Source organism: Hylobates moloch, unplaced genomic scaffold, assembly GCF_009828535.3.
Source record: "Hylobates moloch isolate HMO894 unplaced genomic scaffold, HMol_V3 SCAFFOLD_1, whole genome shotgun sequence".
Lineage (NCBI taxonomy): Eukaryota > Metazoa > Chordata > Mammalia > Primates > Hylobatidae > Hylobates > Hylobates moloch.
In genome coordinates, this window is record NW_026652276.1 from 215,920,053 (window position 1) to 215,939,815 (window position 19,763).

The 19,763-nt window shown below is 39.8% G+C and overlaps 1 protein-coding gene across 7 annotated transcripts in view; it reads left to right on the forward strand.

Moving 5' to 3' along the window:
- Positions 1-19,763, forward strand: part of CALD1 (caldesmon 1) — a 193,905-nt gene that overhangs the window by 165,085 nt on the left and 9,057 nt on the right. For 5 of the 7 annotated variants that reach the window (XR_004371238.2, XR_004371239.2, XR_004371241.2 and 2 more), the window contains 6 exons: positions 5,025-5,286; positions 7,882-8,022; positions 15,994-16,037; positions 16,134-16,215; positions 17,840-17,977; positions 18,399-18,494. Coding sequence is in view for 3 of the 7 variants with exons in the window: in XM_032761807.2 (XP_032617698.1) it covers positions 5,025-5,286; positions 7,882-8,022; positions 15,994-16,037; positions 16,134-16,215; positions 17,840-17,977; positions 18,399-18,494 (763 nt within the window). In the remaining 4 variants the exon portion in view is untranslated. The remainder of the gene's footprint in view (positions 1-5,024; positions 5,287-7,881; positions 8,023-15,993; positions 16,038-16,133; positions 16,216-17,839; positions 17,978-18,398; positions 18,495-19,763) is intronic. The other 2 variants (XR_004371240.2, XM_032761808.2) reach the window with 1 other exon arrangement.

The window sequence follows — 19,763 nt, forward strand, 5'->3', positions numbered from 1 at the left end:
GATCTAAATGAAATGATGAAGGTGTAAGAAAGGTAGAATCTATAGATATTACTTGGGATTGCCAAGAGAATAGATGTGAAAATTAAGTTTATTGAACATTCATAGAAAATCTACAAAGCAAGTTGATTCAGGTTGGTAAGTTGAGTCTAAAACTTGCTGAAGTGTCTGTAGTTTAATGTTTTAAAGCCCTAGAATAGTGTTAGGTTCATGAAAAGTGTTCAATGAATATTACCTAATATTACTATTTTTTAATTAATAGTTTAAAAGACGTCTTGTAAACATAAGATTCTTTTAAGGTATAAGCTTTTTGTTAAGAGAAATAATGTTTAAAAAAATCTGTCAGTAGAAAAAAGTCCGTTTAACAGTTAGCAAACTTGCCAACAAGCTTCAAAGCTCAAATTAATAATTAACATGCCTATTGTGTAGAAATCCAAAAAGCTGGGTAATTCGAAGAGAGGAATAGTCACAAGGGATGGTGACAAGTTAAGTGCTAAGAACCCTTACATGTGACTCTGGCCTTAATTTTTCTATTTTGGGCGGGGAAAAAAAATACAGGAACAAGCTGCTACCATATTATTTATTTTTGTTTAGCCACCAACGTATGTGAGTTTTAGTTTCAATTAGAAGTTCATGCTGATTGAAGCAGAGAAGTATAGTTTTGCTCCATATACATATAAAATGAGGAGAGAGGAAGAGAGTATCAGCCTAGCCTCTATTTAGATAAGTTTAGTACCTACCAGCTTAACTGAAAACAAGCTGTGTTCTTAATGGTCAAAGGCCTGATAATCATCTTGACTTACACCTGAGGAAGCCAAGGACCAAGGACGGGGGTGGGGTGGCGGGGGTGGGGTGGCGGGAGAAAGAACTTTATGGAAGAGATTTCCACATTAAGTGGCACCCTAATGCTGAGGTCATGCACATAGGCAGAGGTGGTGTGAACAAAACTTTTGCTCCTGTTTTGAGCATAGCTGCTTATGTTTGGTTTAATTACTGTTCCCTTTGATATTTGCGTTTTCTTGTAACTCACTTGTTTTCTCTAAAACATGACATAAAAATCTCAATTCAATGAGCAAGATATAGCGATGCAAATTATACCAAGGGTTTTATAGAAAGTGCAAAATGAAGGGTTTTTTGATTTTTTATTTCTGAAGGTGGAAATTAAAAGATTTTTTTCCGATTATAGAAAAAAAGTACTCATTATAAAAACACTCAGAAAATAGAAGAATAAAAATAAGCACCCACCACCCAAAGAAAACTACCAGTAACACTTTTTCCAGATATTTATCTATGTGTATAATATTCAAGATAAACGCACACACGTGTGTATATTTATATGTAGTATATACGTGTGTGAGTATACTTATAATTTTACATTGATTCTTGCACTGTGCATAAGAATGTATCACAGCTTGCTTTCTATGCCAATAAATATAAGCCTATAATTAATGATATTAGATTATACTGGATGGATGTATTATGACTTATTTAGCCAGTCCCTACTGATGGACATTTTGATTGTCCAAAATGAAGACTGAGTGACACCTAGTGGAATCCATAGATGTTTCTATAGGCATGTGTTTTGCCGGTCCAGTTCCTGTACAGTAATATGATGAACACAAAGAAAGAGCAAACTCATTTTTGAAAGGAAAGACCCTAAATTGACTGAGAGAGGAGTCACAGGCCTGTGAACCTAGAAGACCCTGAAAGAGCCTTTGATGGCAAGGTTTTGAGGGACCCTTTAACCTTGTTTGAGTTCAAAATAAAAGTTTACCTGTAACTGACAAGAGCCTAGACAAATACTTCTAAATTTTTTAACCTAAGCCCTTAGCAAGAAATAAATTTTACATAATGACCCAGTACACGCCTGTGTATATTTTTATAACTGAAACAAGTGTGTCCAGAAATGGTACTTTCTTTTGCTCTATGCAGTGCACTCTGATATTTTGTTTCCTTTTTAAAAAATGTTGATTACAATCTACTAAATTGATTTTCTGGTCTGCAGCTTGAAAAGAGAATATTGTTCTGGAGGACACAGTATATTCAGAACTACTTCAGTGTTTCAAAAGCATGGTATATAATATACATATATATATTATAAAATCAATATTGCACAGTGTATTTCGTGAGCCCATTTCTTGTTTTATTCTTTCTCTTTTTCCACAGCTAGAAACACTGTACCATTCTTTACATGTAGTAAATGATGTTAGGGTGTGATAATTCCTTTGTTCCTTAAACAAAAGTGTCAGAAATAGGATATCTACGTTCACATCTAGTTAAGAATGACCTTACTACTTGCTAATAAGTATTTAAATGGCAAAGCTGTATCTCTGTCTCTTAAAGACTACTTATAACAAGGGCCTTCAAGCCTAAATTAAGCCACTAAATTCTGCTTAGTGAAGTCCCAGGCAAATCCAACTTAGGTGAATTCTGTGTCAGTGAAAATGCTGTATTCTACTGAAGTTCTACTTTGAGTATCGACATGTTTTAAAATTATCAGTGTTCTAACTGTATCATATAGCAAATTTATTAAAGAAACTCAGGGGTCACACTAGGTGCTAATGATATGTCTCCATCTTTTTATAGTTGTGTAAAATCCTAAAAATACCAGTTCCAAAATAAAATTTTACCATAAGAACTCTTGGGATAGCATTGTCTTAAGTCTTAATATGTTCCCAATTCTGCAATGAAATCCCTGTGTATCCTCCTTAATCACAAAAGAAAACTCAACATAATTTCAATTTTAGTTCTTACTTATATAAAAATGTACCCATTTTCTTCCTGTTTTATAAGCTGTTCTATCTGATGAAGCTTCTGCTTCATCTCAGGCACGGAAGGTAGCTAGACCTAGACTGTAGAAACTCTAGAGACAAAGGTAGGAAATGCTTCTCTCAGACTCTATTCCTGAAAGTTTGAGGTAAGAGGTGGAGAGATGGAATAACATGTTCTATTTCAGTTTATTCATTGTTTCATAACAAAATGTATTTAATTTCAGGTATAATTATAGTTACAAGAAGAGTACAACTAATAGATAAGCATTAGAATCTGATCATGGCTCAACTGCTTTCTAGCTACCAAAAGTTTGAGTGTATTATTCTCTCTCTTACCTGCGGTTTCCTTGTTTGTAAGATGGGGATAATAAACCTAACCTGACATCTTCCCAGTTATTGTGACTGTTAAATGAAGTAGTGTATGTGAAAAGGGTTTAGAAAGCATATGACATGTAAGTAATAACCTTAACCACGTCATACCAAGCTAATTTCATAATTTTAAGTCTGTATAAGGAGTATTCCAGTTGTATTGGAGTCAAAGAGCATAGAAAATACACAAATTGAAGCCATAGGTTAATGCAGTCATTAAGGACTTTCCTGGAACAGCTCTGTAAGAATAGACATAAATCACTGTGTTTAGCTCTTAATCAAGAGGCAATGGGTAATTTCATCTGCCAGAGATCAGCTGCTAGAGTCAAGCTCAAGGCAAAGTTGCAGATAGATGGATTTACTTCAATGCCTACCCTTAGTTACAGCCACGTTTTCCCATTCCCAGTGCCTGAACCTTTCTGTCTTCCCTCCTGGTCCGTTACTCCAGGCAGACCCAAGTTAACCAGTAACTTATGAGAAAGGACTAGTAAGGCCACTACAAGACTTTTGAACTCATTCACAAGTAACCTTTTGGACTACATGCCTTCCTTTCTAATAACAACTAATATTTATACTGTAGATGATATATAAATTATAGTATAGCAGTATGATATCTATCATATTGATACAATACATAATCCCATGCAACCCACTGAGGTAAATAGAATAAATAGTATTTACCCATTTTCCCATGTTGTAGCATGTATCTTCTTAAAAATTGTGGTAAAAACAAACATCACCTAAAATTTACCATCTTAAGCCTTTTTAAAAGTACAGTTAAGTAGTGTGAGGCGTATTCACATTGTTGTGCAACAGATCTCCAAAACTCTTTTCATCTTGCAAGACTGAAAGACTACACCCATTAAACAGCAACTCTTTATTTCCTGCTACCGCCCACCCTCTGCCTCTGGTAACTACAGTTCTATTTCTGTCTCTATGAATTTGATTACTTTAGATCCCTCATATAAGTGGAATCACACAATATTTGTATGATTTCCATGATTGGCTTATTTCATTTAGCATAGTGTCTTCAAGGTTTATCCATGTTGTAACAGGTAACAAGATCTCCTTCCTTTTTTCTTTTTTTTCTTTTTTTCTCAGAGTCAGAGTCTCGCTTTGTTGCCCAGGCTGGAGTGCAGTGGCACAATCTCGGCTCACTGCAACCTCTGCCTCCCGGGCTCAAGCAATTCTCCTGCCTCAGCCTCCCGAGTACCTGGGACCACAAGCACATGCCGCCAAGCCCGGCTAATTTTTTTTTTTGTATTTTAGTAGAGACAGTGTTTCACCGTGTTGCCCAGGCTGTCTTAAACTCCTGAGCTCAGGCAGTCCGCCCGCCTCGGCCTCCCAAAGTGCTAGGATTACAGGCGTGAGCCACTGCACCCGGCCTCTCCTTCCTTTTTAAGGCTGAATAATATTCCATGGTATGGCTAGACCACCTTTTATTTATCCATTCCTGCCATGATGGACACTTGGGTTGCATCCATCTCTTGGTCCTTGTAAATAATGCTGCTATGAACACGGGTATACAAATGTCTCTTCAAGACCTTGCTTTCCATTCTTTTAGATGTGTATCAGAAGTGGGATTGCTGGATCACGTGGTAGTTCTCTTGTTGATTTTTTGAGGAACCTCCATACTGTTTCCATAGCAGCTGCTGCACAACTTTACGATCCCATTTTACAGCTGAGGAAACGAAGCACAAGTGGCAGAGCAGAGGCTCCCGGACTCTGTGATTCCGGGCAGACCCCTTCCCCAACCTGCCCCTTGGGCTAATGAGAGGCAGTGGGTATTTGGTCTGGGATGCAAAAGCCGCAGACCGACCTCCCCTTCCTCCAGGGAGACTACAGGCAAAAGCATGTAAACCTCTTTCCATTGCCCCCCAACCATAGCCGCCCTGGAGGGAGGGCCAGCGTGGACACCAAGGAGGCTGAAGGCGCCCCCCAGGTGGAAGCCGGCAAAAGGCTGGAGGAGCTTCGTCGTCGTCGCGGGGAGACCGAGAGCGAAGAGTTCGAGAAGCTCAAACAAAAGCAGCAGGAGGCGGCTTTGGAGCTGGAGGAACTCAAGAAAAAGAGGGAGGAGAGAAGGAAGGTCCTGGAGGAGGAAGAGCAGAGGAGGAAGCAGGAGGAAGCCGATCGAAAACTCAGAGAGGAGGTAAAGCGGGCGCTGGCCCCCTGAGAACGTTGCTCGGGAAAATTCCCTAGTGCCGTGCGGCTGCTCTTTTGAGCATGGGCTCTCAAAAATATTTTTTAAGAATAATAAACTTACCATGTGCTAGGTGCTGTTCTATAACTTGTAGACATATTAATTTGTCCACTGCTTCTAAGAACTCGCTGACGTAGGTACTAATCCCCATTTTACAGATGAGAAAACTGAGGCACAGAGAAGTTTGTTTTTTTTATTTTGTTTTTGTTTGTAACTTTCCCGAGGTCTCCCTTGTGTCTGCCTGACATGCAGGAGGAGCCCCATCATTAAAACCCTTTACTGCCTCTCAAAAAGGAAAAGTTAGAAAGCTGAAATGGATGAAAGGTCTGCAAATTAGTTACCAGAATGAAGTTATGTGATACTTCTTTTCTAATAGTTGGAGAGTTTTTATAGAGAAGATTTTTTTAAATCTTTTTTTTTTTTAATGAGCAAGTAAGTACATTAGAATGTAAACAGGCAGGGACAGTATCTGCGTTGTTCATTACCGTATACCCAGGACCCCATACCGTGCCTGACATGCAGGAGAAGCCCCATCATTATAAACAGATGAATTTGTTTCATCTTTTAAGACAGAGCTAAAAACAGCAGATAAAGTTACAAGGAGGAACATTTTGGCTCAGCATATGAAATAATGTTTAACCAACTACAACTTACAGTACTACAGTTTACAAAATGCATTCTTTCCTTTCACCCTGAGGTACGTCGTTCTCATTTTATGGGCAAAGAAACCAGGAATCAAATAGTTTGAGTGACTTATTTGAAGATTCTTGACTAACAAATGGTAGAATCAGTAAGGAGACCCCGCTTTTCCAACTCAGAGCCTAGAGCTTTTGAGATAGTGATCTCCCATCATTCAAAATATGAAAAAAAAAGACTTTCAATGGCATTTTGACAAGGTTCCTGTGCAAAATTTTCCTGAACTGTATGGAAAATTTGGATACATTATTTTGAGGTCTCTTTTAACTCCATCTTTCAATGAGCCAATGACCTTTTGTTGGGAAGTATGGGAAGTAATCAGGATGATAGAGTTTTGGGGTTAAACACACCCAGGCTTCTCTTTTTTTTAGACGTAGTCTTGCTCTGTCACCCAGACTGGAGTGCAGGAATGCAGTGGTGCAATCTCGGAACACACCCAGTCTTCTATCCTAACTGTTACTAACGAGCTGGGGCCTTGGGAAATCTGGACTACTCTGTGTCTTCTTTTCCTTATCTGTGAAATAATATCTACTTTACAGGATTCTTCCGATAATTTAATAGATCACTGTGCTCCCAGTGCCTGGCACATTCTAGGCACTCAAAAATTGGTAGATATCATTATTGCCATCATTGTTATTATGATTATTATTCAGAGGAGGAGAGTATCAGGAAAGGCTAAAGGGAAATCATGAAGTCTTAGAACTGGATTGGACCTAGGAGATTATTTGGGCTAAACTACCAAACACAGGATCCTTCTATGACATCCTCTGACAGATGAACATCTAGTCTCTGCTTGAGAACATGCAGTGATAATGATCTCACAGCTTAAGAACTACCAAAGACTGCATAAATCTCTCAGAAAATCAAGTTGTGCAACTTGATCAGAGCCCTGATAGAGAAGACAGAGTATTCTAGACTAGGAATGAAGACACAGAGTGGTTAATGAGACAGTCTGTAAACATTTGCAATTGCACCACTATGGTGCAATGTCTACAGCATTTCAGGTTTGTCAAACCATCTAAAATTATACATTCACTTGAAGCGGGGAGCAACCATAAAGTCACCTCTTGTACCATCTGGCAAATATAGTACCACAGATTTAGATAGCTTTTCACATAACTTATTTATTTGTCTTCACAACTCTCCTAGGATGTAGGTAGAAGGAATATTCATATCCGTTTTACATATACAGAAGTGTGAGGTCATTGTTAATGACCTACAGGATGGTGGTGATTATGTATCATCCTATGGGAAATCACCATAATGAGTGTTAGTCTAAGCCAGGGGTGTCCGATCTTTTGGCTTCCCTGGGTCACATTGGAAGAAGAATTGCCTCGGGCCACACATCAAATACACTAACACTAATGATCGCTGATGAGCTAAAAAAAAAAAAAAATCACAAAAAGTTCTCATAACGTTTTAAGAAAGTTTACGAATTTGTGTTAGGCTACATTCAAAGCCATCCTGGGCATGATGTGGCCCCTGGGCCGTGGGTTAGACAAGCTTGGTCTAAGCATTTTACATGTGCTTTCTCACTGAGTCCTCACAAAAGCCCTATAAAATGAGTACTATTGTTATCCCTGTTTTACAGATGAAGAAACTGAGCCACAGCGCAGATAAATAACATGGCCAAGGTCAGGCAGTTGGAAAGTAGCATCACTAGAATGCGAATGCAGGCAGCTCAACTCCAGCTCTCAGGCTAAACCTCTGGTGACCACCTAGAAAGGGAGTGTCTAGCCTGCGGCCTGAGTCTGCTGCCTCTCTGACTGTGCTCTCTCTCCTACAGCACTCTTCCCTTCGGCTGTGAAGCTGGTACTGATGCCTCGTTATTTGTTCTTTCTCTCTTAGGAAGAGAAGAGGAGGCTAAAGGAAGAGATTGAAAGGCGAAGAGCAGAAGCTGCTGAGAAACGCCAGAAGATGCCAGAAGATGGCTTGTCAGATGACAAGAAACCATTCAAGTGTTTCACTCCTAAAGGTTCATCTCTCAAGGTATTTTTTCCCCAGAAAGCCTCTATTAGAATGTGATAGAGACTGGATTTTAGCCCCTTGTTTAGTTATTGATTATACAGGGCCTTTGTTCATTTATCTTTTTGCTATCCTTCCATGTTAATCTGTTCAGGCTGCTATAACAAAATACTTTAGACTGGGGCCAGGCACGGTGGCTCATGCCTGTAATCCCAGCACTTTGAGAGGCTGATGTGGGCAGATCACCTGAAGTCAGGAGTTCGAGACCAGCCTGGCCATCATGGTGAAACCCCATCTCTACCAAAAAATACAAAAATTAGCCGGACGTGGTGGCACACACCTGTAATAATCTCAGCTACTTGGGAGGCTTAGGCAGGAGAATCACTTGAACCCAGGAGGCAGAGGTTGCAGTGAGCTGAGATAATGCCACTGCACTCTAGCCTGGGCAGCAGAGCAAGATTCCATCTCAAAATTTATCACTCACAGTTCTGGAGGCTGGGAAGTCAAAGATCAAGGTGCCAGCAGATGTGGTGTCTAGTGAGGGCCTATTCCTCATAGATGGCACCTTCACCCTGTGTCCTTCCATGGTGGAAGGAGAAAGGGAGAAAACAGGCTCCCCTAGGCCTCTTTTATAAGGGCACTAGTCCCTTAGGCCTCTTTTATAAGGGCACTAGTCCCATTCACAAGGGCCCCACCCTCATTACCTAGTTACCACCCAAAGGTCTCGCCTCTTAATACCAACACATCAAGGATTCAGTTTCAACATATAAATGTTGGACCATAGCACCTCCTTTCAGCCATTTCATAGCTTCTCTTTGTTTACAACATATGGAAAGGAGAGACAGTAGTGAAATTTTTATCTGTTGTTTATTAGATGCTTTGGCATACATCAAAATGACATTCGGTGATTATCTCTCAATTTCACTGATCCACATTCTCCTTGTGCCTCATTCCTTTGAGCAATTGAGAATAGAAACATTTAAAATTTATAAAATGGGAAAGTATATTTTAAAAGTTTAAGCTGCTTTTCATGCTAGCTGTTCATTTTTTCTTTGTCATGATTGAAAGCCAGCTGGAAATGGTACAGGTGCAAATTTTAAAGCAATTATTGTGGGAGGAGGTGAAATGTGACTTGGAGAGCATCCTTTTCCAGGATGGCTATGGTCCTATGACAGCCTTCATGGAGCACAGCTCCTATTTGATGTAAAACACAGTGCTGCCAAGAGAACAGAGAAGGAGCAGGAATCAGCTGAGTCAGGAAGATGATAGAATAGTTGAGATGCAGGGAAAACACAGTGGACTCAAGAAAGTAGCATCCTTGATTTATAATCAGTCCACCATTATTGCCAGTGGTGGTTTCCTTGAGGATTAACATCACTGAGCATCTAGCACAGTGCCTTACATCATATTGAAGATAATAAAAATTTGTTAAATGATGAATAAATGAATGAATCTTCAGAGATTGGAACTTTTAACATTTCATTTTCCATCAACCTAGCTAGGTTATAAGGCATCAACAATGGACAAAGCCATGATAGAATTATCCCCAGGTCTGGCCGGGCACAGTGGCTCACACCTGTGATCCCAGCACTTTGGGAGGCCGAGGCGAGTGGATCACCTGAGGTCAGGAGTTCTAGACCATCCTGGCCAACCTGGTGAAGCCCCATCTCTACTAAAAATACAAAAATTAGCCAGACGTGATGGTGCACACCTGTAATCCCAGTTGTTTGGGAGGCTGAGGCAGGAGAACCGCTTGAACTTGGGAGGCAGAGGTTACAGTAAGCCGAGATCGTGCCACTGTACTCCAGCCTGTGCAACAGAGTGGGACCCTGTCTCTAAAAAAAGAAAAAAAGAATCATACCGAGGTCTGGATGGTTAATTATGTACATATGTATAAGGTTATATCAAGTGGCACACCAAAATGACCAAAAGCTGCTTACATTTTACAGTTATTACTTGTTCCACATGAAAATCAGAATTTTTTAATCCCCAAATAACTTCACTTAGTCTTTTTTTTTTTTTTTTTTTTTTTTTTTTTTTTTTTTTTTTTTTTTTTTTTTTTTTTTTTTTGAGATGGAGTCTCACTCTGTTGCCCAGGCTGGAGTGCAGTGGCATGATCTTGGCTCACTGCAACTTCTGCCTCCCAGGTTCAAGTGATTCTTCTGCCTCAGCCTCTCGAGTAGCTGGGACTACAGGTGCATGCCACCACGCCCGGCTAATTTTTGTATTTTTAGTAGAGACAGGGTTTCAACATTGGCCAGGCTGGTCTCGAACTCCTGACTTCATGATCCGCCTGCCTTGGTCTCCCAAAGTGCTGGAATTACAGGCATGAGCCACCGTGCCCGGCTCACTTAGTCTTTGTGATGGTCTGGGTCCCAGTCATATTTCTGATACCTCCCAAATAAATTATTTGTACTTGAACCCTTGTCTCAAGGTCTGCTTCAGGGAAAATTTAAAATAAACCACAGCGGGATTATACATTTAATACCTGATTATTTATGAAATACTTAATGTGTGCTATGTCCTATGAGGGAAAGAACAAAGCAAGGTGGCTGCCCTGATGCCACTAATGACTGCCTCAAAGAAACAATTCAAGAATTACAAAAGTGAGCAGAGCAAAATGAGTAGAGAAAGGCCTTGTGGAGTAGGCAAGCTTTATTTATAAACTCTGAAATTTGAATTTTATGTAATTTTATTGTGATTTTCTAATGTCATTAAATATTATTATTCTTTTGATTTTTTTTTTTAACCGTTTAACAATGTGAGAACCATTCTCAAGGCCAGGTGCGGTGGCTCACATCTGTAATCCCAGCACGTTGGGAAGCCGAGGCAGGTGTATCACCTGAGGTCAGGAGTTTGAAACCAGCCTGGCCAACATGGTGAAACCTCGTCTCTACTAAAAATACAAAAATTAGCCAGGCAAAGTGGCAGGTGCCTGTAATCCCTACTCAGGAGGCAGGAGAATCACTTGAACCTGGGAGGCAGCGGTTAGCTGGGCGCAGTGGCACATGCCTGTAATCCCAGCTACTTAAGAGGCTGAGGCAGAAGAACTGCTTGAACCTGGGAGGCAGAGGTTGTGGTGAGCCGAGATTGCGCCATTGCACTCCAGCGTGGGCAACAAAAGCAAAACTCCATCTCAAAAAAAAAAAAAAAGAAAGAAAGAAAAAGAAAACCGTGCTCTATCTTTCTACCTTCTTTAAAATCCCACCCAAGCCTTCCTTGAACAGTCTTGGTTACATGAAGAAAATAGTAGTCATCTAGACTTCCAAATTCTACTGTGGTTTTTTTTTTTTTTTTTTTTTTTTTTCCAGGAGAAACTACAACCTACCCTCCCCTCCTCTTTAATTATTTCTTCTCTACCAAATTTCTCAACCTACTTATTTCTCTGGTCTTTCCCTCAACCAGATGCTGGCTTCCGATTTCATCCAGTACCCCCAGGAAGCCATTTATCTACTCCCTCTGGTGGAGAGGCATTTGTCTGCAATTGATTAAAGTAGATGTATAAAAAAGGTCTAGGATATTTTAAATTTCTATGTAAGAGAGATACATACTCAGGGGCAGACAGTCTATGCTTCCCTCCGTGTATGTGCCTTGAAGAACTTGCTGTGACTCTGATTTTCAAGCTCAATTTCATATTCTACAATGTAATTGGGATAGCTATTGATACCCTTGGCCCTGCAACTTTTATAAGTGGTCACAAGTTAGCACTGTAGAATACCAATGGGAGGAAAAATATTTGCTATTTGACATCAAAATACTATCAACTAGTGTATTTTTAAAAAATATCTCATGATTTCTATTCCTTGTTTGGGAAAGTCTGTACCTGGTTTTTCATCATTAAATTATGTTAGCAGTGACTGATTTTCATATGTAATAAAGAATAGATTTTAAGTGAATTAAATTCAAAGATTTTTAAATTTCTATTGCCTTTATTGGTTGGGGGCAAGGTGTGGAGTAATGAGAGCACCAATTTTCTAAAACGAATAGTGTGCTTTTATTCCGAGTTTTAGCAAGACAATACTGCCACCTCTTGGTCTTCAGAAGAACCAATTTCCTTCGTTAAACTCCTTAAACAGAACATTTAATATACAAATTCAGTACAAATTGTTAAATTACATAGAGCCACTAAGTTAGGATATTTTCTAGCAGGAGTGCATCAGTAAATGGACAGTGCATCCTGACAAAATGTGCGAAATGCGATGATGAAGTCAAGCTATGTTAGCTATGATAGAAGCAAAAGGAGGAGTAGGAATCTGAGAATCTCGGTGATTTAAATAAATGCCATGGCCAAGGTTAGAAAGATGATCCCTGAGTCATAAAGATGCTGCAGGTTGGACAAAGAACAGTTCTCACCTCCACTATCCCCTTCTGCGGTGCCTCTATCCTCCCACCACACTGAATTTTTCTTTATCCTCAGTCTCACCACGCTGTGTGCCTTGTGGCTCTCCAAATCTTTGTGCATGTGCTTGCTTTGCCAGAAATGCCCTTTCCTGGCTAAGCCATGCACTTCCTTCCTCACTTTCATAAACTCATTTCTGAAACCACGTAAACCAGAAACTACTAATCTCAGCTCAAATATCAACACTACTGAAAAGCCTTCTCCAACTCCCCCAGATAGTTACTTCTTACACACACAACATTTTTTTCTTTAATATTGTACCTACTGTTAATTTTTAAATATTTTATTTTATACACTTTACTAGTCTTCCCTACTAAATTCTGTGTTCCTTAAAGAATACGACCTTGTCAGTCGGACACAGTGGTTCATGCCTGTAATCCCAGCAGTTTGGGAGGCCAAGGTGGGCGGATCATGAGGTCAAGAGATCGATACCATCCTGGCCAACATAGTGAAACCCTGTCTCTACTAAAAATACAAAAATTAGCTGGGCGTGGTGGCACGCATCTGTAGTCCCAGCTACTCGAGGCTGAGGCAGAAGAATCACTTGAACCCGGGAGGCAGAGATTGCAGTGAGCCGAGATTCCACCACTGCACTCCAGCCTGGCAACAGAGTGAGACTGTGTCTCAAAAAAAAAAAAAAGAAAAAGAATAAGACCTTGTCTATCTTAGTTTGCTCAGGTTGCCATAACAAAATACCATAGACCGGATGGATTAAACAATAGAAATGTATTTCTCACAGTCCTGGAGGCTGGAAGTCCAAGATCAAGGTGCGAGCAGATTCAGTTTCTGGTGAGAGCCCTCTTCATGGCTTGCAGATGGCTGCCTTCTTACTGTGTCTTCACATGGTGGAAAGAGAGCAAGTGAGCTCTCTAGTGTGTCTTCTTGTAGGGATAACAATCCTGTAGGATCAGGCTCATTTAACCTTAATTACTTCCTTAGAGGCCCCATTTCCAAGTACAATCACATTGGGGGTTAGGGCCTCAACACACGCATTTTAGGCGGACACAATTCGATCAATAGCACTATTTTATTAATTAGTATTCAATTTTATATAGAAGGTACTCAATATATTATTTATTGGCTAATTGTTTGGCTGACAGGCTGGCAGGGATAAAAATAGGATGGATGGATGAATGGATGGATGGATGGATGGATGGACAGATGGGTAATATTTATTAAAAGTGCCAGTGCATTGCATGGTTCTAAACTGTTTCATCTTACTCACTTGGGATTTTTTTCTACAGAAATATACTTCTAAGTTTATAATTAAAATCAGAAAAATGAGAGTTACTTTACAAGTGTTTTATATATCCCATAAACTCAGCACTACTTATAGTACTTTTTTGCATAAAGTTGTTTTTGTTTTTTTTTTTTTTTTTTTTTTTTTGAGACGGAGTCTCACTCTGTCACCCAGGCTGGAGTGCAGTGGTGCAATCTCGGCTCACTGCAAGCTCCGCCTCCCGGGTTCACGCCATTCTCCTGCCTCAGCCTCTCCGAGTAGCTGGGACTACAGGCGCCCGCCACCATGCTCGGCTAATTTTTTGTATTTTTAGTAGAGACGGGGTTTCACCGTGGTCTCGATCTCCTGACCTCGTGATCCGCCCGCCTCAGCCTCCCAAAATGCTGGGATTACAAGCGTGAGCCACCGCGCCCGGCCGCATAAAGTTTTTTAAGTAAGAGTTTGCTTTTGTCTTTGTAGGAAATCATCAGAAAGAATGAAATGCTCTTACTAATATCTATAAAAGTGTTATTCAACTGATATTAGAGAGGACGCATGTTTAAAAAAAAATATGGTATTTATTAATTGCTCATGAATCCCAGACCAGTCTGGGTCAGAAAGAACCCCTCACATCTTGGAGAATTGTGTGTATCCCCTTAAAATTCGTATGTTGAAATCCTAATCTGCAATATGATGGTATTAGGAGGTGGGATCTTTGGAAGACAATTAGGTCATGAGGGTGGAGGCCCCCTTAATGGGATTAGTTCCCTTGTAAGAAGAGACACAGAACCTTACTTGCTCCCTCTCTATTCTGCACTATTTGAGGACATAGCAGGAAGGTGGCCATCTGCAAACCGTGAAGAGAGGTCTCACCAGACCCCAACCATGCTGGCAACCTAATCTTAGACTTTCCAGTCTCCAGAACTGTGAGAAATGTTTGTTGTTTTAAGCCACCCAGTCTATGGTAATTTCTCATATTAACCGAGACTCACTGAGACAAGGGGCCACTCAAACATACTAGCCTAGGGCAACTATAATCCAGTAGATTTCTTGGCTGTCCTGAACAGGGAAGAAAATGGAACTTTTCAGCGTGCATGTGCTTTGGCACATGCAGTCATAAGCAAAGAGGGTATTTGCTCATGGTATTGATAGGTGATGGGTGGCAGAGGATATTTCTAGCCTGGAGTTGGGTGTGGCATGGATTCAACAAATACTTGCTTACTGCAAACATCTAAATTTAAGTGATACAGTTTCAGTAAAATATAATGTGTGATTTAGCAGCTTCAGTTTTAGCAAAAAGTTCTTAGCTTTAAAAAAAAAAAAAAAAAGAATTCATCAAAGACTACTAACTGCTGATTTTTTCTATGTCCACCCCTGTTTCTCTGGTCTTATTTCCTAATTTCACACTTGGGCTAAGAGGGGCTTCATGGGAAGCCCCAGCCATTACAGATGAGCTGTGCCCCATCCTCATTCTACCTGCACCCCATCTTTTACGTTCCAAGGCTAATTAAGTTCAACAATAGGCTTGATCATTGACCCTTGTCAAGTTAGGAAATCAGGTCAAGTAATAAGGGACTAGTTCACATTTCCTAGTTATTCAATCCTATTACATACCAAATATATAGTTAAAACATTGTGGGAAAATTTTGTTACTCAAATAGCATGGTATGTCTGTAGTAAATACATCCTAAAGGGTAACAGTGTGTATTTTTGAAAAAATTATTTAAATTTGTTGTTGTTGTGTTTTGTTTGTTTGAGACAGATGCTCACTCTGTCACCCAGGCTAGAGTGCAGTGGCACAATCTTGGCTCACTGCAATCTCTCCCTCCCAGGTTCAAGTAATTCTCCCATCTCAGCCTTCCAAGTAGCTGGGGCTATAGGCACATGCCACCACACCCAGCTACTTTTTGTATTTTTTAGTAGAGATAGGGTTTCACCATGTTGGTCCTGAACTCCTGACCTCAAGTGATTCGCCTGCCTTGGCCTCTCAAAGTGCTAGGATTATAAGCGTAAGCCTCAGCGCCCAGCCAATTATGTTAGTCTTAAAATTTGATTATTTTGCCACTGATTTATATTGTTTTAGAGGCATTTTTATTCCATTTCTGTCTGGTCTTTATTTTGCCTTGAAAACTCGTTTTTTTTAAACACATTTTCTCTATCCTGTATCAATCCTACCTTCATTCCCCCAAATCTGACTATCAAATACCTTATATGTAGTTTTGCTTTCTAGCAGAGCTATGCACAGTAACTCAAATACCCTTGTATGCTCTTTGGTGTGTTTATTTAACAGCTTCAGGGATGATATTGGCCTGGGCTGAGAAATACTGTTTATAAGCTTGAAATATTAATTGGATTTATTTTCTTTTGCAATTCCTAGATAGAAGAGCGAGCAGAATTTTTGAATAAGTCTGTGCAGAAAAGGTAAATATGGTTGATGGTTCAATTGAGCTAATCAGCTAGCATATGTATGAGAAGATTCTCTCTCATATTTTTATGTGTATGTTTTTACTTTTTTAGCAGTGGTGTCAAATCGACCCATCAAGCAGCAGTAGTCTCCAAGATTGACAGCAGACTGGAGCAGTATACCAGTGCAATTGAGGTGAGAATTGTCCTCAGCATTATGGTCCTGCTGAACAGAAATAGATTCTGACTACATAGAAAATCATAAAAACACTTAGGACAATAATCAAGTCCAATAGCCCCAGGAGTGTTAGAAATTTTTTTTTTTTTTTTTTTTTTTTTTGAGACAGAGTCTCACTCTGTTGCCCAGGCTGGAGTGCAGTGGCAATCTCGGCTCACTGCAACGTCTGCTTCCTGGGGTCAAGCAATTCTGCCTCAGCCTCCCGAGTAGCTGGGATTACAGGGGCCCACCACCACACTTGGCTAATTTTTGTATTTTTAGTAGAGACAGAATTTCACCCTGTTGGCCAGGCAGGTCTCGAACTCCTGACCTCAAGTGATCCGCCTGCCTTGGCCTCCCAAAGCCGAATGTGAGCCAACACACCTGGCCCCCAATAGTGTTAGAATATGAATGATGCTTTATTACACTTTGAAATTCTAAGAAATACAATAATAAAGATAAATTTTAGAAGAGTTTTAAATAAATTATTTTCTACTTTCAGCCTGAATATTGTTTAATGAAAAGGTTTTTTTTTTTAACGAATGGGTTTACTGGTATTTAAATATATATATATTTAAGTCTTCTTTCAAGTCTTCTGTCAGATCTGGGTTTAAATGTCACTTCCTCAGAGTAGCCTTCTTTGTACCCCCAAACTAAGTACTGTCCCCCGATTTTGTGCCATGCTTTATGGCACATCATTATTTTTCACAGCACTTAGCACAATGTGAAATAAATACTTATATAACTAGTTACTATCCTCCTTTTCTATTAAAATATAAGCCCACTGCAGCTGACTGTCTTCTTGTTTTTTGTTTGTTTGTTTGTTTTGAGACGGAGTTTCGCTCTTGTTGCCCAAGCTAGAGTGCAATGGTGCAATCTCGGCTCACTGCAACCTCCGCATTCCAGGTTCAAGCAATTCTCCTGCCTCAGCCTCCCAACTGTCTTGTTTTGAGCACGATTGTATCCCCAGAACCTAGCAAAGTGCACTTCATACAGTAGGCATTTAAGAAGTATTGTTGAGGCCAAGTGTGGTAACTCATGCCTGTAGTCACAGCACTTCGGGAGGCCAAGGCAGGAGGATCCCTTGAGCCCGGGAATTCAAAACCAGCCTGGGCAACACAGGGACTATGCCCAGCTAATTTTTTCATTTTTTTCTCTACAAAATAGAGAGAGGACTATGGTTCCAGCTCTTGGGAAGCTGAAGTGGGAGGATCACTTGAGCCCTGGAGGTCGTGGCTGTAGTGAGCCTTGATTGTGCCACTGCACTCCAGCCTAGGTGACAGAGCAAGACCCTGTCTCAAAAAAAAAAAAAAAAGTATCTGTTGAAGACACAAAGTAGAATATCAATTTGACAATAAATGGTGTTCCAACAAAAAGTATATTTCACTTTTGAAAGATCCTCTGATCTAGCTGTGATGGTTTATTTTGAGGGACATATGTCATCAGCATACAGTTTTACAACAGAAATTATCACTCTCATTTTTGGTGGAGGTGTTTACACAATGAATTTTTAAGATGATAATGTTGAGGAAGACAAACTCAGTATAATTTTACGAGAACAAACTTCCCAGCACCAATCCTAAAAATAACTCACAAATTTCAGGGAACAAAAAGCGCAAAACCTACAAAGCCAGCAGCCTCGGATCTTCCTGTTCCTGCCGAAGGTGTACGCAACATCAAGAGTATGTGGGAGAAAGGGAATGTGTTTTCATCCCCCACTGCAGCAGGCACACCAAATAAGGTGAGCGTCTGATTTTTGTCTTTTAAGTGTAGAGGGGCATATTTTTTTGCAATTCGATTTTGATTTAGGAATCACACTAGTAAATAATAAAAGCAGTGAAGAAGGTGCAATTTGTACTTTGTTTTGCAATGACCACAAAAGCAAGCTCAGAGAAAATGTGTTTGTGAGGTTGCACGAGGTACTAAACCCGGGCCATCTTACTCCAAATAAAGTGCCTGATCTGAAATGTCCACCCTTAGAGTTGGAGTGGGGTGAGTTACAAGGGAAAGAAAACCAGATAACATATTCTGTAAATATCAAGTGTTAAGGTTTATGGTTATGTGAAATCATAGTTAATGATATTTTGAATTTGCTTTGAAAATTCCTTCCCAGGTAAAGTTCACTTCATTCTTTAATATTTTGGATGATTGCCCCTTTGCAGGAAACTGCTGGCTTGAAGGTAGGGGTTTCTAGCCGCATCAATGAATGGCTAACTAAAACCCCAGATGGAAACAAGTCACCTGCTCCCAAACCTTCTGTAAGTACCTTCAGGTTTTTCTGAGTTTCTTTGATCTCCCAGCTTCTACCAGCAGAAGAAAACAAGCAGTTGGTCTGTTTACCTAGGAATGGCAGTGCTCCTGTTCTTTGCTTTCCCTGATGAATAACGAACAGGAAGGTGTTCAGATTTACAACAGTTCTAAGCAGCTGCATCTGAGTTACTCAGAGGGTAAAATGGAATGAAATAATCACCTCTACACCCTGAGAGGAGGAATCAGCTAGAATATTGAGGCAGTTCAAATTTAGATCCTTTACTCGTCTATTTGTTTAGCTTCTATTCTATAAATTCGGGATAGAAATTTGAAAATGAAAGGTCAAATCATTTTGGCTACTTCTTTATCAAGAGCACCCCTAAACTCATTCCCAAAAGAATATGTATATTGCCTATTGGGAATCCATATGTTCCAATTTGCCTAATTTTTATAACTTGGCACAAAAATGCAGTTATTGGGTAGTTGTTGAAATAATTGGTCTAATTGTGTTGTCAACACCTCCTGAGGAAAGTCATAAAACTGGAAACTAGAAAAACTGGTTATGAATGATGTTTTTGAGAACCTAAAATTTTCTTAATTTATTAAGTGCAGCTATCTTACTAAAAAGTACATTTCTTTTCACCTTTTCGTTGAATGTATACAACAATTGCTTGCATTTGTCATTATAATAAGAAAATGTATCAAGCTCCCCACTGTATATTGCTGAGCTTTCCCTGTTAAGTTTGCTTTTATAGCTTTGTTGGTGCCCAAGGGAGCTGAGAGTCCACTGTCATAATCCTACATTCTACAGGAAGAAGAAAAACTTTCCAATCCTAGGCCTCTGTGCATTTAATTGCATCCATTGGCTCCATGCCATTTAATTGCATTCGTTGGCTCCATATATAATCTCCAAAGTCATTAAATTTTGTCACTTTCCAATTTAAAAAGGAAGAAATGGAAATGTTCACAAATCCTTCTTGGGCACAACTCCTTGAACCATTTAATTAATCTACACCCCGAGATTCTTTGCATAAAGGCTCACAGGACGTATAAACTAATGTCAACCCAATTTACAATTGGAAAATCTTTATACGTTGAAAAAAGCAACTTTTCCTCCCCCTCTCAATAGGTACAAGAATGGGGGTTTATAAAAGGACACAGTTGAGACAAGAGACCAGACCCAAAAGTTATGTGCTCTTTAGTGCCTCAAGTTTTCCAAGCATCTCTGGTAACATAAGGAGTAGAAAGTATTTTCAAAAACAAAACAAACAAAGCCA